Here is a 23,948-nt window from a genome sequence, read left to right as displayed (position 1 = left end):
GGCTTTGTGACTTTATCTGTGTCACAGAATCCCAGCTGACTCTGGGCCACTTTTCCTTTGTTTGCTTTTTAACCTGGACCCAGGCCTGGTAATTTCAGCTGGAACTAACTTTGTCACCGAATATCAGGCTCTGCCCATAGAACTATTGCTTGTTTTCATCATTGCAAAGGTTCTGGGCTGAGCATTAGGCGGCCTCACCCCCAGGATTTCGTGTAGGGAACTGATCTAGGCCTGCAATTACCTTAGTGGCTCAGTTGTCACAATCTCAACACATCTTCTCTTCTCTATCCCTGGATATAAATGTCTTTGGGAAGAGGAAAGTGATCCTGAAAGAATTTCACATTTGAAGTGTCTTCAAACATCTTGACATTTGCCTCTTTTATATTTTTATTTCTATTTTTTTATTTTTGGTACTGGAGATTGAACCTAGAGGTGATTAACCACTCCGCCAGGTCCTTAGCCCTTTTTAAATTTTATATATTTATTTTTATTTTTGGGGGGATACCAGGGATTGAACTCTGAGGCACTCGACCACTGAGCCACATCCCCAGCCCTATTTTGTATTTTATTTAGAGACAGGGTCTCATTGAGTTGCTTAGTGCCTTGCTTTTGCTGAGGCTGACTTTGAACCTCAATCCTCCTGCCTCAGCCTTCTGAGCCGCTGGGATCACAGGTGTGTGCCATGGCACCCGGCTCCTTTTTTTAATTTTTGAGACAAGGTCTCACTTAGTAGCTCAGGGTCTCACTAAGTTGCTGAGGCTGACCTCAAACTTTGCATCCTCAGGCCTCTGCATCCCATGTTGCCGGGATGACAGGCATGAGCCTTGGCACCAGCCTCTTACCCAATCTTGGAACCTCCAATGAAACTGGAAGGAAGAACCAGTAGCCCCACATGTTTCTTAGAATGAACAGACCCAAAGTGAGCTTGAAATTATTCTCAGGTACGGATTATGGAATTTATTTATCTACTGACATTGCCCCATAGAACAAACAGAAGCAAACAGAAAGCCTCCCCCTTTGTTTGGGCCATTTGGCAGCAAAGCTCCAATCTCTAGCCTCCTCCGGGCAGCTGTCATTCAGGCTGGCTGTTAGCTCACGGTTTATCCTCCATCTCCAGGGATCACTTTTACTTGATTCTTAATTATATTCTACTCCAGTCCCCGCACGTGCGAGCACGCACGCACACACACACACACACACACACACACACACACACACACACACACACACTTCCTTAATTGGATTGGAGCGATCTCTTTCAGGCATTTCTAATGTGGTACACAGCTCATCCCTGGGCTGTTCTGATGGGCGGTTGTCTCCCTGGGCCAGCGCTTCATTAGGAGTGACAGCCTGTAGCCAATGGTCACCATGCCACCCTGTTCAGGGACCAAGGTGCAGCTTAGTAGGAAGTCGGGGAGACAAAGGGATGGTTGTGGTGGAGACATAACAGTGATAAAATGGCTACCGGAGGAGATGGAGGAGCGCAGCCGAGTGCAGTTCACTTTCTTATATCAGGTTATGAAATTAGGAGCTGGGTTAGCACAGGCAACTCAGTTACCCAGGTGCTGCCTCTGCAGCTGACAGATTGATGTTCGAGCCTCAGGAAACATCCAGAATATCTGGATCTCTATAGGAGGCCCATTACCTACAAAATCAATATGGCCTGCACATAAACACCTCCTCCCTCAGCCTCCTCCTCGGCTTCCGGAACTCACTTCCCTTTTCCTCTCTTCCTAGGCAGAGGGCCAGGGATTTCAAAGGCAACGAATGTTTCCTATGCAGTAGATACAGCTGATTTATCTGCTTATGCAAACTCATATTCTTTTAAATTGGGACATAGTGGCAGGGGTAAAGCTCAGTGGTAGAGCTCTTGCCTTGCCCTGGGTTTGAATCTCAGCATTGCCCCCCAAAAGGGGGGGGGGTAATGTGCATATAATAAAATGCATTGTTTGGTGGGTTTTGACAAATGTGTTTGCCCTCATAACCACCACTCTGTCAAGTATAATTGCATAATTAATCCTCATATTTAATCTCCATGAGAGACTGGCATAACTGGCTTAATTCTATAGCTGAGGAAATGAAAGGATCAGAAGGATTAACCACGGTAATAAAAATGGCCAACATGCCGAGAGCAGCCCTGCTCTACGTTCTTTACCATGTTACCTTGTTTCATCCTCCAAGCCACCTCATTAGCCCCGTTTTACAGATGAAGAGACTTGCCCAAGGTCACACAGTTGAGTAGTTGGAGTAGAATTTCTGGCACTCAGTTTGCATTCTTTCCCCACCAGTAACTTCTTGAAGAAGAAAAAGATTCTCCCTGGTTAGATTTTTTTTTTTTTTTTTGCTCCAAAAAGAAAATACCCCTAAACCGAGCTTAAAGTCCAAAAAAAAAGAAGCCTCGGTGGCCCCTGCCTGTGATCCCAGAGATTCAGGCAGGAGGCAGGAGGATTGCAAGGTGCACTTGGGCAACTAAGTGATACTCTATCGTAAAATAAAAAATAAAATAAAATAAAAAGCACCGGGGAGTGTAGAGAAGAACATCCCTGGATTCAATCCCCAGCATCAGGAGTGGGGGGACTGGGAATGTAGCTCAGTGGTAGGGCATCTTTGGGTTCAATCCCCTGCATGATGTTGTGGATACGGTGGGAAGATACCGCATGTCCCACATCTATGTTAGCCCTTGCCCACTTTCTCAAACTCCCAGGCAGCCTGCTCTAACTTCCTGTCTAGAAAAGTGGCTAAAACGCTGGCCTCCTGGTCTAAGAACCTCCCACCTGCAATGAAGTGGGGTGCAGCTCAGCCTGGTGAAGCATACCACTTCATTGAATGAAACCAGCTTTGCAATCGGTGCTGAGCTTTTACTCGGGAGCTGCTCACCCTCTCTGAATCGCTGATGACCCATCTAGGCACAGAAAAGCAAAGATATGGGTGGCTATTTGGAACCCTAGTACAAAAAGCTTAACCCACTTTTCTGGCTTTTACCCACAGCCCCACCCTGGAGGGAGGGAGATCGGCCGCCATTGAATGAGGCTTGAGATGGACATTTGCCCCTGGCACACATGGGCAGCCTTGCAACGGACAGCCCCCTTTTCTCTTCCCTCCATTCTCTCTCATCTGCCAGAGGAGTCCAGCTCCCTAAATCTTCTTTTTGTTGGTTAGTTTCCATGGCAGTTATTGTCTGTGTGTGAGCGCATCCGCCCCCTCACCCTCTCCTCACAGAGCAGGCCCTTGCAGCTGAGACTCAGAGGGAGAGGCGCCCGCCCCGAGACAAGCCGAGGCGCTGGGCTCTGCTGGCCAGCTGAGGTCCTCCTGGTGGGGGACACAGCTCCGGGTGCTCAGGGACCCCCCCAGGCTTCAGAGCATTTGGGGGAGGCTGGCTGCATGCCCCCGACATAGGGACCTGGCTGCTTCCCAGTTCATCAGCCCAGACAGACGCCTTGGGCTCATCAGTCCTGGAGGAAGCCCTTGGGACCGCAGGGGACGTTGCTGACACTGCCCCCAGGAGCCAGTCTCTGAGCCAACACCTGCCAGACCCTCTCCAGCCTCCCCCCTCCTTTGTCTTTTGCAGATGATCACCTGCTGTCCTTTGCTCCCTGGTCAGGTAAGCTTTATTTCAATCTAACTATGCAGAGGGACATCTTGGCCCCCCAGGGCCTGCTGGGGGAATGATTTTAGTGAGAGGAGGGCCGCCCAAGCCAGACGGGCTGGCACAAGGGAAGGCAGGAACAGGGTCTTCCAGGGGCCTCTCCTGCTCGCTAGACCTGTCTGGCTTTGAAGTTAAAGGTTCCTTCCCATCTAGTTTTAAACCAGCTAATTAAGTTCAAAGATCACTGCCCAGGCCACAGACTGACCTTCAGACAGCCAATACCTGAACTTCTGGCTTCTGGTCCCATTCAGCTCAACTTATGGAGTATGTACTATGTGGCAGTTGCTGTGCTCGGCTCTGAATGGGTTGTGCTTGGCAAGAATGACTCATCACATGGTTCCCATACCTTCAAAATGCTTACTATCTGGTAAGAAAAATAGAATACCTACGTTGATGGGTGTGCAGACTCTGGGGCCAGGCAAGCTGGGTTTCACACCTCCGTTCTGGCTGTGTGACCTTGGGCAAGTCGTTGGCCCTGAGTCTCAGTTTCTGCATCCGTAAAATGGCAGTAATAATAGTATCTACTTTATAGGCTCAATTATACACACACCCAAAACTTAGGTCAGCTCATGCCACAAATCAGCATGGCATACTTCTTAACTATGCTCACTATTATTCTTGGGTTCTTATGAGGTTCAAATTATGTAAAAGATGTAAGGAATGGGGCCTGGTGCTCCACATATCTGTGGTGGTTATTATCATGCAAGGCCACTGCAGTTATTATCCCACATGCACAGTTACAGATGCGGTTTCATAGAAGATGGGAATGGTTGCTCTTGTCTGTAGGGATCCTGCCAGCCTGGAGAAGGTAGCACTCAGGCTGAGCAACAGAGGAAGCAAAGCTTTTTGACAAGCAAGGATGAGGGCAGGAGACACAGAGCACAAAAGAACTGGAAAGTCTGATGATCACCTGGAGCCCAGGCCCGGAGGCTGCCCGGGCAGTGGGGCTGGACTTTGGGCTCCCAGCATTTTTTAAAATAAGGTCACTTTTAGAGCAGAACATTGTGAATACTAGCACAAACATGCCAGCACAGGGACAAGAGGAAGATGGCACTTAAGAGAGCCAAACTGGGAGCCTGAGACCAGAGCTGGGTTCTGGCTGAGCTTTAGGTTGAACTGGGTGCTCTGGGACTATTTCTCACCTCTTTGAGTTTGTTTTCTCCTTTATGCAGTGGAAACAATACAACCTGATTTATCTCCCAGCTTTACCTCCAATTATTAAATACTACATGTGACTCTGGCACAGTGGCATATACCCGCAAATCCCAGTGACCCAGGAGACTGAGACAGGAGGATCTCACATTTGAGGCCAGCCTGGGTGGGCAACTTAGTGAGAACCTTTCTCAAAATAAAAATGTGAAGAATTTGGGATGTAGCTCAGTGGTTAAGTGCCCTAGTTTCCCTGGGACAAGAGGGATTGCATGTGAATATGAAATTATAAATCGTTTTGTAAAATGCCAAGTACTATTCTTCAAGATCAAAGAGAATTAGTGCATTGTCTACACACCATTCGGGGAAATGCAAAGGAATAAACCATTTAACAGAAAGACTCTTATAAATCGTTTAGAGCAATGTCTGACTCATAGCAGTAGCTGAATGAATGATCTCTCCCATAACTGATTAATTGACTCCCTTTATTCATGCATGCATTCATACACCCAGTGTTCCTGGAGTCCCCACTGAATGCCAGGCACCAGACCCGGTGATAGGAAAGAGCGGTGAATGAGACAGGCAGGAGCCCTGCCCCGAAACACTTATCAGCAATTTGAGAAACTGCCAACCTGAGGCCTTCCGGTGCCCTGCCCTAACTGCTTCTACCCCGCTGACCACTCTCCAGTGTTCCTCAAGGATTATTGCTGTTGGACATTGATTTTAGTTGATGTTCAGCTCCCAAGACGCGCCCCTGGTCCCGGCATAGATCTTTCAAACACCTCCTCTCTGCCCTCTGGTGATGGGGAGTTGTAAGCACTTTGCAGTAAACAGCTCAAAATTCATTACTCATAAATACCAAGCTTTCCGCTGCCTTCCACCACCCCGGAGATGAACTGAAGTGCCTTAATATTTAAAGAGAAATGAATTTGTAATTAGCACCTTAGCGTTGTATCAGAGCCATTCCGGAGGTTTTCTATTTAAATGCAAATTGAATCTTCCCAAAGGAAAGTTGGTAAGTGATGAAAATAGATAGCAAAGGACGAGGAAGCAGGAAGGAGGAGGGAGGTGGCACTGATGGCACTGATACCCACAGCCCCACCCTGGAGGGAGGGAGATCTGCCACCATTGAGAGGCATGAGATGGACATTTGCCACTGTCACCACTGTTGATTTGCTGTCTGTGACCCACACTCCCCTCACATGAGGACCAGTCTCTGAGGCTAAGAAAGCCTGAGGTGGGGCCTGGGTCCCTAAAACCTAAGCCCCGATTTCCCTATCTGTTGATGGCAATGCTCAAACCAGCAGCCACGGGAGCTGCTGGAGGTCATTTTAGAATCATGGCATCCTGAGCTGGGTGTGGTGGTGCATGCCCATAATCCCTGCAACTCACAACACAGGAGGCTGAGGCAGGGGGATCACAAGTTCAAAGTTAGCCCAGCAATTTAGCAAGACCCTGTCTGAAAATAAAAGGAATAAAAAGGGTCCAGGGATGTAGCTCAGGGGTAGAGCATCCCTAGGTTCCCATCAGTACAAAAAAAAAAAAATCATGGTAGCCTGAAAAGCATATGAGAATTGAAGTCAGGCCAAACTGGGTCTGAATCTAGGATCCTCTTCTTTTGGCGGGTACTGGGGTTGAACTCAGGGCTGCTAAGCACTTGATCTACCACTGAGCTACATCCCAGTCCCAGGATCCTCTTTTGACCTCTGTAGGAAGTAGGTGGGCTCCTGATCTCCCTCCGTGCCTTTGCAATGGAAAGGGAGCTACTAGTGCTCATTCCCCTTGAAATTGTTGGGGAGATTGTGTGATGAGCAGAGAGAAGGTGCCTGGCACACAGTAAGTACTCGGCAACTGTTAGTTCTCCTCCATTGTCCCCAGATCCTGCTGTGTCAACATGACACAGTAAGTATGGAACAAGTGGTCAAGAAAAGGGTGTCATCCTCTTGTTACCTAAAATAGCCAACGGTGGGAAGAAGGCATAAACATGGTCTATAAAAGGCCAGATAGTAAGTTTTGCATGCTGTGTGGGCCACACTGCTGTGACTACTCTACACCAGCGGGAAGGCCACACGGACGACACGTGAGCGAGGGAGGCTGCGTTCCTAGAGACTTTATTTATAGACACTGAGAAGTGAGTTTCACAGCATATTCATGTATCCTGACGTATTTTCCCCCAGCCATTTAAAGATGGAAGGGCCATTCTAAGATGACACAGGTCATATAAAACCAGGCAGTGGGCCGGATTGGGTCATTGAGTCATTATCAACCTCTGTGCTAGGGCAGTACTGTGCCTTTAATTTGGAAGAACCTGTTCTGAGGAACCTTGCAGAACATGACTCCTGAGATTTAGGCTGCAGGAAAAGGATGGCACCTAACAAAAAAATAAAATAAAATAACTAGCCCTTTTTGGACCAGAACAAAGGACACAGAGGATCGCTGGTGGTGGTTCCTCCTGGGGCGCCAGCCATTAGGTCAGGGAATGAATGGGGGTCACTCTGCTCCTTACCAGGTGATGCCCAGGGAAGGCCTGGTGACTCCTGGGCAATATTCAGGAATCCACATTCTGTCGATAACAGGCTACAGACGGGTTCCTAAGGGCTCAGGCCCTGCTTCTCTTTCCTCAACCAAGGTAGCAGGTTCCTCAGGTTCCTCAAACTGAACTCCACACCTACCAGGTCTGGGAGTGGCTGCCATGATAAGAAGACCTTGAGACACTCCCCAACACACAGCTTGGCCTGCTTCTCACCTTTCTGGTCTCTCATCTCTTAGACCTATACAACCCTCTTGCAGCCAGCCCATCACACCTCCCCTCGTCCTGTCTGTCCACAGCACAGAGGTGACGCAGGTCAGCATACCAGATGGCAACCTGGCTGCCACAGCAGATTGCCCATCTCCCATTGGAGTGGGCTTCAAAGCAGGGTGCTGGAGGCTGCTACTCTCCAACCACCCGCTCCCCTCAACATGACTCTGCTTGGTCCTTCTTTGGGACTCTGGGGAGGAGGGTGTGTGTGTGTGTGATGTGTAATGTGAAGCACTTAAGGGAAAGGAAAGTGTTTGTTCCCCAGATAAAGTAGTTTTGCTCAGAAGAAGAGAGCATACAGACCCCTCCAGGCAGACAGACAGGAGGGAGAGCTCGCCCTACCTCTCTGGTGCCCATGTAGGATGATGGGCTCTTGGAGGGTAATAGAGTCTTGGGGTGAGGAATGAGACTGCCCCAAGGCCAAGGCTAGGAGAGGTAGAAGAGAGCTAGAGCCTCCAAGGGTAGCTGCTCTCACTTCCTGGCTCCCTAGAGGGAGTGTCATCTCACACCAGTTCAACCTGTGGGCCCCCATTATTTCCTTCCCAGCCCCATAAAGTTCCCAGAGAGTTGGCTTCCAACTCTCCTCCTCTTAAAGTGAGTAGCAATGAACAAACTGAAGCCCAATATATGGTGCACACAGGTGAGCAATCCCATCTGGAAGTAAGAGGCATCTCAAGCAAGTAGCCTCTGTGTCTTCTGAGTGGACACACCAGCCTTGTTATCTGAGTTTTGTTCCCCAGATAAAGTAGTTTTGCTCAGAAGATGAACCCCAGTGAGAGGTGAGCAGGCCAGGCTTTTGGTTAGGCCTTGATTCCAAAACAGGCCTGATCTGGACTCGAATAGTTGAGCTCCATGGAGCTGGGCTGTGGGTTTGTGGCCCCGCTCACTCTGAGACTGCCCCCTCCTCCGGTATGCACAGTATACACACACACACACACACACACACACACACACACCATCCGTGACAGGCAGACTGGCCCATCTGCCAATCAATCTTCCTTGTTGATTTCCCCCGCCGGAAGCAGCAGGTTTGGTGTGTAAATCATTCAGGGCCCTCTTTCAGCTCTGCCAGACACAGAGCTCTTTTTAATTAAGAAGAATGGAGGACATTGCTGGCTCTGGAAATGGCAATATTAACAGCATTTAAAGAGCTATGTTTGAGTGGGCCGTCCCACCCCCAGCCATCCTGCTTGCAGCCTCTGCTGCTCTGCAGAGCTGCCTGGATTCTAGGGAAGCCTCTGCTGCCCACCAAGCTAGAAGGGAGAAGGATAAGGCCCCCTAGTGGCCCCAGCGCCCAGTCAGGCCCTTACCTGATGAGCTGGGACAAATGGGCACATTTTCCTTCTAAGAGAAAAGGCTGGATTGCCATGTGATTTGAGTTCTTGAGTCCTCTGCCTACTGTGCCAACAGCTGTGGAAGACAAGAGGCACCCCGGAAATGTCAAACCCCAACAGGAAGCATGATTAGACTTCCAGATGGGTACTGAAGGTCTAATGCAGGCAGCCCGTCAGCCACGGCCGCAGCTACCACAAGACTCCCCTTATCCTGGGCTGACTGGAGGGAAATGTGTGTAGTGGCAGTACCAGGACCAGGGGAAAGCCCCTGGCCAAGCCCTCTTTAGTGACTGCACCCTGGGTAGCTGTCAATGCTTATGAGAGAACGTGGGGTCAAGTCAGTGTGAATTCTTAGTTCCTAGAAGAATGTGAAGATGTCCATTCTAGAATCTTCTGCTTTGTGACTATGGCCAGACAATTCTGTCTCTGGGAGTAAACATGGGATGCTGATTCTAGGAGACACCCCCAGCTGCTCTCTTCATCAATTTCCTTCCAACACTGCAGATATTGAATGAATAGGACACGCCCAGGGTGACACTGCTGGGTTATGACAAACATGGGCTAGAGCAGAGGTCTCCTGACTCTTGGCCCTGTGTCCATCCTAGTTCTAGTATCTCGCAGAGGTGACAGTAAAGGAAGTGACCTCATGGCCTCCCACCTCACTTCACACTGTTTTTTAAGTTTCTGATGCAGTTGATCAGGAAATTTTCTTCCTGGTTTCTAACCTGGTCCCCAAGCTTTGTATGAACCAGGTTTTCTCTATAATTTTCTCGTGAAGTACAGGGAAGAAGCAGAGGTCTTTCAGAGAGTCCCCTTCCCACTGTCAATTTTATTGTGTGCACTTAGTAGCCAGAGTGTGCAGCTTTCCAACCCTTTGTTTCCCAAATTGGGCAGCTTCTGAGTCTGAAAACCAAGGGGACTCCTTTCTCCACCCCATCACCCCTTACCTCAATCCCGTTTCACCTAAATCAGTGAGCAATAGGCAATTGCTCACAGGTAGAGACAGTTCTTAACTGAAACCCATTAAGTCCCCCTATGATACAATACCTGTGCACAGGCAGGGAAGGAGCAGAGAAGGTTCTTGAAGGAATGTGCCAACTCAACTCTCTAATAAAGGCTGTTGGTCAGGAGGCGAGCCCTAACAGCACATCCATTCTGCTGGATTCCACCCCTGGGGCAGCTGTCCCACCAGAACAGCTTATGCAGATGCAGATTATGGCTCTGACCTGCAGCTGTGCCACACCATCTCCCATCAAGTGCCCTTGAACCCTAAATCCTTTTTCTGGGCTGATGTTTGTTCCTGGCAAGAAAAGCCCATAAGGAGGCTTGTCCAGGCTTGAGGGGAGGGACCACCCCTTCCCCTGGATGGCTCCAGCGCTCCCTGGGTCCTAATTGGAGTCGTCATCTTTCTTCCCATCCCTGCATACATCCAGGCTTTTATTAGGAATGAGGTAATTATCCAGATGTTCTGCACATCAGACTACAAGTTAGGCTGCAGTGGAAGAGATCTCAGTTAGCAGGAGGGAACATATCCTGGGAAGGCTGCCTAATTTGTAAAATTGGCTCCTACTCCTTAGAGCATACTGGCTCCAATAGGCAGCAAGTTGGAGGTACAGAAACTTGCCATCCCAAGGGGAAGAAAGAAAACCAACCTTTTGGGAGTACCTAGGATGTGCCCAGGAGCTCTGCAGGGCATTGCCTTCCTCAAAGAAGACTTTTTTTTTTTTTTTTATTTCCTTCTTGCAGACTAGGAAACTGACTCAGGGTCAGAAGTAAGTAACTTGTTCATGGTCACAGAAGGGGCAAAGCCAAGATTTAGACTGAGTCCAATTCCAAAGTCCACACAATTTCCCACTACCTTATAATATGCAGGGCACTGCAGAAAGACAACTACATAGAGGAGGTGGTTTGGGCTTGGACACTTACCCCAGTGTCCCTCTAGCCAGCATGGCACCTTGCAGGGGCACTCAGGAGGTGCTTACTGACAAGGGTCAGGCCTATTTCTAGGAAGGGAGAAGGAGATTCTGTGGTAACTAATACTTAACTCCTCTTTCTCCCATCCTCTCAAATGTGTCCTCTTCTTGGCCCTCCAAACCCATCCACAGATGCTCCATCCATAGGCTGCAGGGAGAAGCTGCCTCTGTGTTTTCCGCACTCCAGTTTCCCCATAACCTACTCAGGACTCATGAAGATGGGATCCTGCTGAATACCTAACAGCTGCTCCATAGACACTGAGTAAAAGATTCATTTTATTGTATGTAAATCAGACCTCAACAAATTCAAGATGTGACTAAAAAAAAAACTGTGACTTTCTGGAGCTGAGCATGTCCAAGTTGGATTGATGCATTAATATCACAGTAATAAGCTGGGCGTGCTTGCACACACCTGTACTCCAAGTGACTTGGGAGGCTGAGGCAGGAGGATCATGAATTAAAAGCCAGTCTCAACAACTTAGCAAGGCCCTAAGCAACTTAGAGACTCTGTCTCAAAATTTAAAAATGAAAAAAAAAAAAAAAAGGGCTGGGGATGTGGCTCGGTTGTTAAGTGGTACCAAAAATAAATAAACAAATATATATGTGTGTGTATGTGTACACATATATACATATATGTATATTCCATTGATCCCAAGGATTCTCTATCACTGAGCTACATCCCCAGCCCCTTTTTAAATTACTTTTTTTAAGACAGGATCTCACTAAGCTGCCGAGGCTGACTTTGAACTTGTGATCATCCTGCCTCAGCCTCTCTGAGCAGCTGGGATTATAGGTGTGTGCCACCATACCCAATTCCAAAGTCCCTAATCTTTAGGGACTTTTTTGATCTTTCTTTTCCTATGTAGCCCCTCTTTCCTTCCTCACTCTCTTCCCCTCCCACCACAGTAAAAAGTCCAGCACTTTCCTTGTCTGTTTTTGGTGTTTTGTTTTAAGGCTCATGCATGCTAAGCACACAGTCTACCTCTCAGCTATGCTTCCAGCCCCATCAAACATTTTTTGGGGGGGCCTGGGGGGAGACCAGGCATTGAATCTAGGGGTGCTTAACCACTGAACTATATCCCAGCCCTCCTTTCTTTTTTAAAATATTTTTTAGTTATACATGGACACAATATCTTTATTTTGTTTGTTCATTTTTTATGTGGTGCTGAGGATGGAACCCAGTGCCTCACATGTGCGAGGCAAGCATTCTGCCACTGAACCACAACCCCTACCCTCCTTTCTTTTTAAAATTTTTTTATATTGAGACCTCACTAAGTTGCTGAGGCTGGCTTTGAACTTGCAATCCTCCTGCCTCAGCCTCCCGAGTCTCTGGGATTACAGGTGTGCACCACCACACCCAGCCCCATCAAACACTTTTCAAGGAATAAGAGAAACCCAGGCCTGGTACTACACAAGATCTTAGAGCAAGAAGGATGCAAATTTGGATGAGGAAGAACTTCCTAATTGGGAAGGTGGTTATACACTGGAATGGGATGGTGAGAGAGCAAAGGGACCACTTCTGGTCTCCCCTTCTGCTTAGCACTCCTGAAGGCCACAGCTTGGTTCACTCAGCCCAGGCATGGAAACTGCAGGTGACTCAGGGAATCTTAAGTGGTGGTTGCTAGGTTACAAGCTTCTTTAATGTGCACTCAATGTAAGTACTAAAGGATGTCACCTGGCTAGGAGGAAGAGCCATGGGGGAAGTGTTGGGGGAGCTGGAAACAAGCCAAGACTTCCAGAATAGACAATTAGGCCATGGCCTAGAAGTCTCCCTGTCCTTAGTACTTTTCCAAAGGCCCAAGTCTCTAGACTCCATGGTCTGTGTAGTGGGCAGTGCCTGTAGGATATGAACATTAGTCGAGAATGGGAACCTATCCAGGGGCTGATCTGGGTGCTTCCCTAGCTGTGTCACCCAACACAGACAGTACAGTACAGGCAGTGGCTAGAATCCCCTTGGGGGTCTGGGCTCCTTCCTTCTCTGCAGTTGGACAAAAGTCTAGGAGCCAGATGAGAGTGGAAAAACCATTTTCCTTTAATAACACACAATTTTTTTTCATTTGTGGTTTAACTGTGATAAAGTGGACAGGCACTGGATTTGAATTTACAATCTAGCCCACCCCGAATGATTTGCATTGTCATAAATAAGCCACTTCACTAAGTCTCAGAGTCCTCATCTGTAAAGTGTGGATACTGAAACCTGCTCTAGTAGCCTCTCCCAGGGTTGTTTCAAGATTGTGAGAAAGTAGATGAGTGATGGCTTAGCTTATCTCTTTGAGTGACATAAACATAAAGTATGGAAGTCTGTATATCTACTTGTTAATCTGTTCCAGCTGTGTGGAGGTACAAGAAGCCTGGCCTCACTACTTGTGCAGAAGGCTCAGGGACCAGCAAGGCTGAACACAGACCCCCAAAAAAGCCCCTTTGAGAAGGACCTGTGGCTTTCAGCCTTCCTGGTCACCCCAGGCTGATTTTGTAAAGAATGGTCAGGTTGAGGTAAGGGGCTTGTTCCCTATTCCTTTGGGTAGACTAGGCAAGGGAGGAAGGAAACGTTTGATGATTCCTAGAAAACTTCATTAATTCAGAAGGTATAAATTCTTCATTTAATTTTTAGGTGTAGTTGGACACAATGCCTTTATTTTATTTATTTTTATATGGTGCTGAGGATCAAATCCAGGGCCTTGCACATGCTAGGTGAGTGCTCTACTGCTGAGCTACAACCCCAGCCCAGAAGGTATAAATTCTTATTGAACAGAAAAAACAGAACACAATCTTCTTCTGGAGAAGGTCTAAGGTTGTTCATTTTATTAAGTATGAGAATTTAAATTTTAAAAATAGTGGAATTGTTAAGAGCTCAAAATACTAAGATAGATGTGTTGATATTTTCATTTCAAGAAGTCATAGAAACAGTAATGATATTAATAGAAATTTACTAGGTAGGCCCTTTGATGTGTCTAGAGGTATAGTGAACACTTCCTAAATGTTATCTCATTTAATCTTCACAAAAACCTGCAAGGGTACAGCCATACAGTGAAATGCTACAAAGAAACAGAAGAGAATGAACTATATTGATGCATTCAACAACTGGCATGGATCTCCAGGGAGTTACATACGTAATGGTACATATGTCCCATTCTATTTGTATAATATTCTTGAAATGACAAGTTTATGGAAATGGAGAGCAGATTTCTTTCTAGATACCAGGGACTGGGGAAGTGGGAGGCAAGTAGGTCTGGCATAAAAGGATGATATGAGGGATCCTTTTGGTGATGGAAATATTCTGTACCTTCACTGGTCAATTTCAATCACCTGGTTGTGGTAATGTCAAACATACTATGGTGTTTTGAATTTCAATTGAGGGAAATTGGGTAAAGAGTCTTTTTTCTAACAACCAAATGTGAAAGTATAATTATTTCAAAATAAAAAGTCTAACTGAGAATATATGTAAGGAAACCAAGACTCAGAGTAGTTCAAAACTTTCAGAGCCAGGATTCAATCTCAGGTCCATCAGGCTCCCAAGCCTGGGTGTTTGGAAATACAGCTGTACTGGAGGTAACCATAATAGTCCACCAGACCTGGTGGTCCACTGTGTAATGGGCACCTTTATGGCTGGAGGCCATAGTCCTGAAAAGTCTATTTGAGTGGTTTGAAAGGATTATCTGTACAGTTCTGTGGGTTTGTTCCAAGGACCAAGATATGATAATCAGGTTTCCCCTTTCTGTGGTGTGGGTGTGTCCTATGTGCCTATGTGAGAGAAAGACAGAAAGGGACCTCCAGGGTATGTGCCTATGTTGGTGTCTCTGGTACTGTGTCCCCATATCTGTGCATTTGTCAGTTGCTCTGTAGATCGTGGACGTGGACGTGTCCATTTCGGGGAGGGCAATGGGTAGTTACGTATATGCGTGCAGGTTGTGTTCAGATGTACCTGTGTTAGATCTCCGTGTCACTCCCACGTAATTTGTTTCCATGAGGTTAAACCATATGCTAATACCTCCCCCAAAGCAAAGCCAGCCTGTCACGAACTGGGTCTGTGTACTGTAGACAAACTGGGTAATTGGACTCTCCGCCTCCTCATCCAAAACAAACACTCGCAAATGCCCGCCCCCGCGCTGGAGGGAGTCTGGTCCTGTCATCTTGGTACTTGGCCCTAGCCCCCCCCCCTCATCCCCACTTCCCTTGGCCGTGTAGACAAGGTGAGCGCCTCCAGCCGCCAGGGCCCTTCCCTCCCCCGTTATGTAAAGAGGCCGGGGCTCGCTCCGCCGCTGCGCGCGATTCCTGCACAGGTGTGGCGGCTGCGGGTGAAGCTGCAAGCGGAGCCGGCTCGCCGGCCTCCCGGCCCGCAGCTCCGCTGCTCCTTCCTGCAGCTCATTTGTTTTCATCTGCGTGTGCGACAGCGGCGTGCGGACTGGGGAAGGACAGAGCGCCCTCTCCCCGGTTCCCCGCGCCGCCGGGCTGGGGCTCCCGGCGCCCGGGGGATGCACTGTCTACTCGCCGCCGCGCTGCTCTGGCCTGGCAGTGTAAGTGGCGCGGGGGTGTGAGCACCGAGATGGCCGGGCGGGAGGCGTCTACGCTGACGGATGTCACTCCTTCCTTCCCGGGGGTGGTCCGGCGCCGGGAACCCTTGAGAGCCCCGGAACCTGCGCGCGCTCAGGCGGATTCCCAGACGCGCGGGGACGCACAGGGGGACAAAGCAGGGTGGGGCGGGATGCCACTGTGTCTCCCTTGAAAGTTGGCGAGAAGCTGTGGAGGTCGCCCGTGAGCCCGCCAGCCGCAAGGGCGCGTGGCCCCAGCTGCCCTTGATTTGCCCGATTCCTCCCGCAGGACCAGGCTTGGACGCCACCGGACCGCTGAGAATTGAGGGACGGTGAGGTGCTGACCGGCGTCGGGCTGGAGCAAGCCAGCGAGATGGAGGCGGCAAGAGGGGACAGGCAAGAGGGCTCAGGCGCGGAGTAGTCCGCAAATCCCGGGCTTGAACTTCCTTTAGCGCTGCGCCGGGACGGGGCGGGCAGGGTCCCCGGGGCTGCTATGGAGGTGCCTAATGTCAAGGACTTTCAGTGGAAACGCCTGGCACCGCTTCCTAGCCGCCGGGTCTACTGCTCCCTGCTGGAGACCGGGGGACAAGTCTATGCCATCGGGGGATGTGATGACAATGGTGTCCCTATGGACTGCTTTGAGGTCTACTCCCCTGAGGCCGACCAGTGGACCGCCCTGCCCCCTCTGCCCACAGCCCGGGCAGGGGTGGCAGTCATCGCCCTGGGGAAGCGGATCATGGTGATTGGGGGTGTGGGCACCAATCAGCTGCCCCTGAAGGTCGTGGAGATGTACAATATTGATGAGGGCAAGTGGAAGAAGAGGAGCATGCTGCGCGAGGCTGCCATGGGCATTTCTGTCACAGCAAAAGGCAAGTGAGGCCAGGGCTGAGGGTGGGTGGATTGAAGAGAGTAGGGGGCCTGGGGAAATGGAGAGAAACCAACACTGATTTAGGAATTCACGATCCCATTCCTGATTCCGCTTCACGTTATTGATCCTCACAGTGGATGCTAAAACAGGAAATCCAAAATGCCCTAATTTACAAATGGGAAAAATGAGGCTCAGCAAGTGTCTAGGAATTCCAACTGATGGCAAAAGTCCACTTTGGCAGCTTCCTCCCAACAAGCGGGACAGGCCTCTGCCAGAGGGGAGACTCAAAGTATAGTCTGTGGAGTTAGGTGCAATGTCTCCGCAAACGTTCAGCTAAATTACCACCCCTCCCACTGGCCACACTCCTTGCCATGAAACCTGCCCTACCTGTCACTACCTCCAAATTCCTTATGGGGTGCTGAGGATGTTCACTCCATCCTTGCACCATCACCAAGGCCCCTCTAGGGGCCCTTGGGACTGATTCAAGGACTTTTTTCTCCCCTTCCCTTCTGTCTCCCAGTCTCAGCGATGCCAAGTAGAGACCAGAATGTCCCTGAGGGTTGTGTTCTCCAAGTTCACCAAGTTTTCAGGCATGCTTATGCTGACTACATGGTTCTAAGATTCTCATTTTACTTTCTCAAAGTCCCTTGTTTTGTTCCTTTTTGGCCTACTACAGCTTAGAGCATGGGGTGGGAGCAGAGTCCAAAAGCTCTTTTGCTAAAACACAGAGTTTTAGAAGAAATGGTCAAATAGGAGTTAAGAAATTCCAAGTTCATACACACGTGCGTGGGCAGCATAGGCATGCAGAGGGATGTGAAATCCACCCCCCACCACCACTCCTGCCTCCCTTGCTTAAACCACCCCACCTGCCTGTGAGGCCCACCATAGGTCAGAAACCACTATTTCCTTAAAACCTGCCCAGTCCCTGGCACAGTCGTAGGCCTCAGAATGGAAGGAAAGAGGCAGAAGATCTGGTCCCTGCCTCCAGAAGCTGAGGTCTGACCCACTGAAGGTACCCAGGATGTAGCTCTAGCCCAGAGTCCCCTAGGATAGGGTAGCTAGTGGGGTTTCTCTGACATCCCAGTAAAGATAATGGAAGACACCAAGGTCCATGGGGAACCCAGAAGGGGGAAAAGAGTACCCTCCATTCCCTGTCCTCAATAAACTGCTGAAAGGTTAAGAAATAACATTTACCACTGATGTTTTATCCACTTTGATCCTCACGACCTGTCCAAGGAGGTAAGTGCTATTTTTATCCTTAGTTGCTTATTTATTTTTGCTGTGCTAGGGATCAAACCCAGGACCTTATGTATGCTAGGTAAGCATCTACCACTGAGTTACATCCTCAGACTTTCATCCTCGTTTTAGAGAGGAGCAGTGTAAGGTCCAGAAAGGCTAAGTCACTGGCCCAAGTTTACACAGCTAGTAGGTGATGTCATGTCTCTGGCATTGAATGGATTCAGCAGTTAAGAAGCATTCACATGCATGGGTGTCAGGCACTGTAACAGATTCTGGGACTACAGACTAACAGATTCTCAAGGACCTACAGTCTATTGGAAGAACAAAGATCCAAAGATGATTTCAGTAATATATGGCAAGGAGGGTGATGGAGGCACTAAGTGGTGCCCTCAGCCCAGCCTTGCAATTCAAGAGACCCAGGTGAATCTGAAAGGAGGAGTCAGAATTGAAAACAGAATGGTGGGAGTATGGAGTGAATGGGAGGATTCCCAAGAGGAGGAGTTTCAGGTAAGAGGGGAGGGGTGGAGCATGCAATAGGTGAGTTATTCCTTATCAGGCCCCATTTCCCAAGCTCAGGTTAGGGCTGGGTGGAGATTATATATTATGAGATATATGTGTATGTGTGTGTGTATATTATCCCCACCAGATATATATTTATATCCCTAACCCCATATATATGTCTGGTGGGGGGCTCTTAGGGGGCCTTGGGATGTGGGCTGTCTTCCTAACAGACCAGGAGGTACTGAGTGAAGCCCAGTACCATTTGTGAATCCCAAGAAAACACAAATGCCTTATCCATCTGTGGTGCAGTCTGTCAGGGAGGTCCCTGAAAGGTCACCTATAGCCAAGGACAGTGGAGGAGGGAAGGGACTCCCTTCTCAGAACACCCAGATCCTTGCCAGGCAGTTTCTTAAAGAGGCCAAGTCTCTCTCCTCAAGTGTCACCCTCATTCAGTTCTGGCCCTGTCCTCCCTCATTCAGTTCTGGCCCTGTCCCATTAATGCAGGGTGCCTCCTGGATCCCCTGGCATCCTCAATTGGCGAAGAAGGATGGCATTTGCGCATAAGGGTGGCAAAGAAAGCAAAAACCAGACAGTCCAGTGTCCCATAAGGCCAGTGACAGGGGAGCTACCCTTGTTTCTAAAGGCCCTGCTCTATCTAGAGAGTTCCAGGTAGGGGTGGCTTGAGCACAGGCTGCGGCTGGAGGGCATAAAAAGAATTCCCCTTCCCTTTGGCTTCCCCTCTGGTTGCCCAAGAAGGAAGGCAGCAGAGGGCCAAGACCTGTAAAGTGCTGTAGACCTCACCGCAGTCTCTCTGTGGAAGACCTAGAGTTTGGAGCTTAGCCAAGGGCTGGGCACCAAGAAGGGCTAAGGCATGCAGTCCCACTTTGGCTTCAGGAAAACCCAGGCTCATCTGTGACAGGGACTTTGAATGGTGCCATCAACCACAATGACAGATGTGGTTCACTCTGGCAGAGCAGTGGTTGGAAACAGCCTGGCTCTGACTCCTGGTGCCCATGAGCTAAGCCAGAAGTGTGTGTGACCTTTCTTCTTAGATTACCGAGTGTACGCAGCAGGCGGGATGGGCCTGGACCTCCGTCCACACAACCACCTCCAGCACTATGACATGCTCAAGGACATGTGGGTGTCACTCGCACCCATGCCTACCCCGAGATATGCTGCCACCTCCTTCCTCCGAGGCTCCAAGATCTATGTGCTGGGTAAGAATGGGTTACCTCCCTTGGGTTGGTTCTCCAGAGAAACAGTGCCCGTGGGCTGAACAGCTCGTTGGCACTGAGTGTGTGTGTGTGTGTGGAGGGGGGTAATCATGTTGCCCCAAGCCTTAGCTAGCCTCCTGGATGAATGGGTGACAGTCAGAAGAAGACCCCAGCCCCTGTCCTCAGGGACTACTCTCCTGCCCACCCCCATGTACCACCCCATATGGCCTCCAGGGGGACGACAGTCCAAGTATGCGGTCAATGCCTTCGAGGTCTTCGACATCGAGACTCGCTCCTGGACCAAGTTCCCCAACATTCCCTGTAAGCGGGCTTTCTCCAGCTTTGTGACCCTGGACAGTCACTTGTACAGCCTTGGAGGCCTGCGGCAGGGTCGGCTCTATCGGCAGCCCAAGTTCCTGCGGACAATGGATGTGTTTGATATGGAACAGGGTGAGTTGGGCACCAGCCTGCTCCTTGCTCTTGCAGGACTCTGGCTGTTTTCCTCCCTTCCAACTGACTCCTACTGCCCACATCTCACCCTTCTTTCCAGGTCACTTACCCAGCTGGGTGAGCCTTTAATGCAACACCCAGCACCCAGCCCTTACCCAGTGCCCAGCCCTTACCCAGAACCACTAATGGCTACTCTTGGGGTCAGATTCTTTGATCTGTGCAGGGCTTCCTTTTGCCTGGTTGGTTGTTTTCATCAAAGCCTGTTCTACTTGTTATTTCTTCTTTGAACATTATCCATGCAGGACCAGGCCAGGGAGTGATTTCACCTACATTTTGGGCACCAGGGATTGAACTCAGGGGCACTCAACCACTGAGCCACACCCTCAGCCCGATTTTGTATTTTATCTAGAGACAGGGTCTCACTGAGTTGCTTAGCACCTCACTTTTCGTAAGGCTGGCTTTGAACTCAGGATCCTCCTACCTCAGCCTCCTGAGCTGCTGGGATTACAGACGTGCACCACTGTGTCTGGCTGGATCTCACCTATTTTTAACTGATGGAGAAACAGGGGTCCCAATGCTCACCACCTTTATCAGCCTCCTCTCCAGCATAAAGCCTGGGAAAACTGAAATAGAGCAGAGGATTCATGGTGAGGATTGTGGTCCCTTAGCTTGCAGCAAGATCAGGAGAGGGCAGAGGTCTCAGAAGATGTCATTTCAAACAGCAAGGGGTGCCATGCACACCCTGAGTATAAGGGTAATGGAAGGGACTCACTGCCCAGGGTAAGAGCCATTTGGGATTTCTCTGTATTTGGTCAGCATCTAATTCCCTCCCTCTATCCTGCCTGTAGGGGGATGGCTGAAGATGGAACGGTCATTCTTTCTTAAGAAACGACGGGCAGACTTCGTGGCTGGTTCTCTGAGTGGACGGGTCATAGTGGCTGGGGGACTTGGTAAGGATGGAGTTCTAGGATGGAAGGCACTGCGGTTCTGATACTCCTGGATCCTTGGCACTTTGCATAAGTAGCAAAAGGTCTGGCCCTTGCACTCTACCTGCCACGGCTTTATTCTAAATAATTCAAAACCACTCCCTGCCTCCTGGCCTAGACTTTACTGATCAATGTGGTCATTCTGCTTTGCACCAGGGAAACAGGCCCAGAGAGAATAAGGAACACACTGATAACTATGTAACCTAGGCTTGCTGAAGCACAAATCCCTGGGGCCCTCTCTGAGAATGACTAGAGACAAGGTCCAGAGGGAATCAGCCTTCATCCTTCTCTGGACTAGCACCAGGTATTCAAGACATTCCTGGAATACCCAGCTCTATCGAAAAAGACAAGATAGAGTTCCATTAGAAAAGAATCCGATCAAATTTATAAATTCTAATGAATTGTGAATTTGGTGTGTTTTCCCTCCCAGAGATCATTGATATTTTGAAGGAGGGACTCCAAGAGGAGAAAGTCCAGTGTCATCAGGGCAGAGAGACATAGGCAGGGGGGTTCCAGGTACCCCACATTTACTTGCTGTGGACATACTCACACTTTACTCACGCATGAAAGACAGTATAAGCTAGGCCATGGGGTAGCTTTTTAAGTGAAAAGCAGGAGGGAGTCAGTAGTGCTCTAGAAACTTCTGATAAAAACCAGAGTTTGGAGGGCTGGGGATATAGCTCAGTTGGTAGAGTGCTTGCCTTGCATGCACAAGGCCCTGGGTTCAATTCCCAGCACACACACACAAAAAAAAAAACCCAGAGGTGGAAAAAAAAGAAAGCTATCCTTAAAGACCTAAAAAGATAAGGAGAGGGTAAGAAGGGTAAAGAGGCCTCCTGACTGGAGCTACCAGCCCAGGACAGGGAAGAGGGAACCATCCCATAGCCAGGAAAGCTGATGTTGCTTGGCTTTTGCTTGGGGTTCCCAAGGGAGGGAAGAAGAGGCGAGTAACCGCGGGGCATGGACTCTTGGCAGCCGGACTCTTTGGTAAGATCTGATTCCCTTGGTGTTTTCAGGAAACCAACCCACTGTCCTGGAGACCGCAGAAGCATTCCACCCAGGGAAGAACAAGTGGGAGGTCCTCCCTCCCATGCCCACGCCCCGCTGTGCCTGCTCCAGCATCACCATCAAGAATTGCCTCCTGGCTGTAGGGGGTGTCAACCAGGGTCTGAGTGACGCAGTGGAAGCCCTGTGTGTCTCTGACTCCTAGCTGTCCTGGGCCCATCAGCTTTGCCCGGGATTGTGTCACTCCACTGTCTACACGAGGAAAGGTCTTGTCAGAGCCGTTTGGGCTACTTCCCAGGATGCCAGCTGTTGTCCTTTCCCCAGCTCTGGGCTAGTTTTGAGGATCTCTTGGGATAAAAGGTGGAGAAGGATAGGGAGGGTCTCAAACCATTTTTTTTTTTTTTTGGGAACCAGGAATTGAACTCAGGGGCACTTACCCACTGAGACAAATCCCCAGTCCCTTTTTATGTTTTATTTTGAGACAGGGTCTCCCTAAGTTGCTTAGGGCCTCGCTAAGTTGCTGAAGCTGGTTTTGAACTTTCAGCTCTCCTGCCTTCATCTCCCAGGCTGCTGGGGTGACACATGGGCCACCATGCCCAGCCTCCAACCTCTTATTTCTCCTTTGGTTTACATCCTTTCCTTATTTGTCCGTCAAGTTGACCTTCCCTGGACCTCATTAGATCAGCAAGAATTGGGCTCGAAGCTCGGGAAAGGAGGGTTGGGGGCTCACATTCCCAGTCCAGGCCAGCGGCCCCTGCAGGAAGGATCCTTCCTCTCAGGATCCTTGCTGCAGATGTGATGATGGGGAAGGAGAAAACACTGAGCCCTGTGTCTGCTCTGAGCCCTCATCTCCCCTCTGCATTTTTCCTTATGCCCCCCTCCCCATCAGAGACCTGGCTCTTTTCTCCCTGATGCCCCCAGAGTGTTTCTGTGTGAAACTTTCTCATTTACACTGTGGCATCAAAATCCACAAAAGATGGATTACTTGCACTCTGATTAATCACAGCAGCACAATGATTAAAATCTATATTCCTATCTTCTTTGGTACCCTGCTACAGAGTTTGGGGAAAGGGAATCCTGATGGGTAGAGAAGATCCCATGAGACCAACCCGCTGGGGTTCTCGGGCTGAATAGGGTCCCAAGGGGCCACCTATTCTTGACTTTTCCCTCTGAAGAATTCCACCTTCCCACAAGCGCCACCAGCTGCCCCACTCCCAGAAAAACAGCAGATTGTTCTCTTCTTGTACTGAAACGTCATGCATGTGTTGGGCAAAAGTTCTGTTTGTCAGGTTTAGAAAGAAAGAAAGAGAGAGAGAGAGAGAAACTAACTTGAAGAGCATGCCTCCTTTTAGCTTGCATAGCACCTCTTTGTGATTCCCAATTATTTTTTAAAAAGCTGTGCTGATTTGAGATGTAGCTCAGTGGTAAGGTGCTTACCTAGCATGTGTGATGTCCTAGGTTCCATCCGGGGAGAAAGTTGGGGTGAGGAAGGCCTGAGCTGGCACTGGGGATGCAAAAATGAATATGAATCCCTAAGGGCTGCGGAAGAGTCAGGTAACACTCCTCCTGATGAAATAATCATCTCTTGGAGGAAAGGACAGAGGAGCTTCATCTATCTGGATCTGAGGGGTCAGAGGCAGCCTCCTCGGGTCAGGATGACAACTTCAGCTGGATAGGGTTAGTGAACCGGGGTCTTTGAGGGATAGGGATCCTTACCAGGATTTAAGGGCACTGCCACCTGCTGGCCCAGCATTTCCTTCCCACCCAGGATGGGCGGCATCCTGTGGCTGTGGGTGCCCCCTAGTGAGCAGACTGCAGAGAGGCCTTCTCTGGTTGCTTCTGGCTCCCATATTTCCCCTGAATTAGCAAAAGGTCCTGGAGAAGCTGCAGATACTACAAAGGAAGGGACAGTACCTAAGGAGAAGCTGCCCCAAAGGCCAGCCCTGATATAGCCTCTCCATTCCCTTTCAGTTTCTGCCCTGCGCCTCACACCCTCCCCAATCCCCTACCCAGGAAAGGTGTTCGCAAATGGGTGCTTCCACTCTTTTCAAGAGGAGGCCAAGCCTTATATGGGAGGCTTTTTCCTAGTGTACAAAATGACCCCATGTCCGTGGATGAGGCAGAAGTGTTTTAGAGTAGTTAGAAACTCAGGGCTACAGCCAGCTCGAAAAGATTGAATTAGCCACTGAAACTTGAAAGGGCAGCTGAAAGTCAGAGATGTTGCCTGCTAAGGACTCACCTCCCGGAAGTCCAC

The 23,948-nt window shown here is 49.4% G+C and overlaps 1 protein-coding gene across 6 annotated transcripts; it reads left to right on the top strand.

Moving 5' to 3' along the window:
• The first annotated feature begins 3,039 nt into the window (after positions 1 to 3,039).
• On the top strand, positions 3,040 to 22,729 carry Klhdc8a (kelch domain containing 8A). Of its 6 annotated transcripts, none has more exons than XM_040277272.2 (7): positions 3,040 to 3,154; positions 3,569 to 3,601; positions 15,721 to 16,300; positions 19,092 to 19,256; positions 19,488 to 19,703; positions 20,552 to 20,653; positions 21,706 to 22,729. In XM_040277272.2, exons 3-7 carry the CDS (start codon positions 15,925 to 15,927, stop codon positions 21,897 to 21,899), a joined length of 1,053 nt encoding a protein of 350 aa, XP_040133206.1. In that variant the 5' UTR covers positions 3,040 to 3,154; positions 3,569 to 3,601; positions 15,721 to 15,924; the 3' UTR covers positions 21,900 to 22,729. The 6 variants fall into 6 exon arrangements, with proteins under 6 accessions (XP_040133206.1, XP_077878822.1, XP_040133207.1 ...); XM_040277273.2 differs by lacking the exon at positions 3,040 to 3,154 and adding an exon at positions 3,224 to 3,303; XM_040277271.2 differs by lacking the exons at positions 3,040 to 3,154; positions 3,569 to 3,601 and adding exons at positions 15,078 to 15,092; positions 15,294 to 15,416.
• The last annotated feature ends 1,219 nt before the right edge of the window (positions 22,730 to 23,948 follow it).

The sequence above is a fragment of the Ictidomys tridecemlineatus genome, chromosome 10 (genome assembly GCF_052094955.1).
Source record: "Ictidomys tridecemlineatus isolate mIctTri1 chromosome 10, mIctTri1.hap1, whole genome shotgun sequence".
NCBI classification, from domain to species: Eukaryota; Metazoa; Chordata; class Mammalia; order Rodentia; family Sciuridae; genus Ictidomys; species Ictidomys tridecemlineatus.
This window is presented reverse-complemented; position numbering and strand designations above follow the sequence as displayed.

What these genes read in the sequence shown, in the direction of transcription:
- Klhdc8a (XM_040277272.2), top strand. Translation starts at nt 15,925, where the DNA reads ATGGAGGTGCCTAATGTCAAGGACTTTCAGTGGAAACGCCTGGCACCG. An exon ending in CTCCAAGATCTATGTGCTGG is followed by an intron (nt 19,257 to 19,487) that starts GTAAGAATGGGT and finishes TATGGCCTCCAG; the next exon opens with GGGGACGACAGTCCAAGTAT. An exon ending in TGTGTTTGATATGGAACAGG is followed by an intron (nt 19,704 to 20,551) that starts GTGAGTTGGGCA and finishes TCCTGCCTGTAG; the next exon opens with GGGGATGGCTGAAGATGGAA.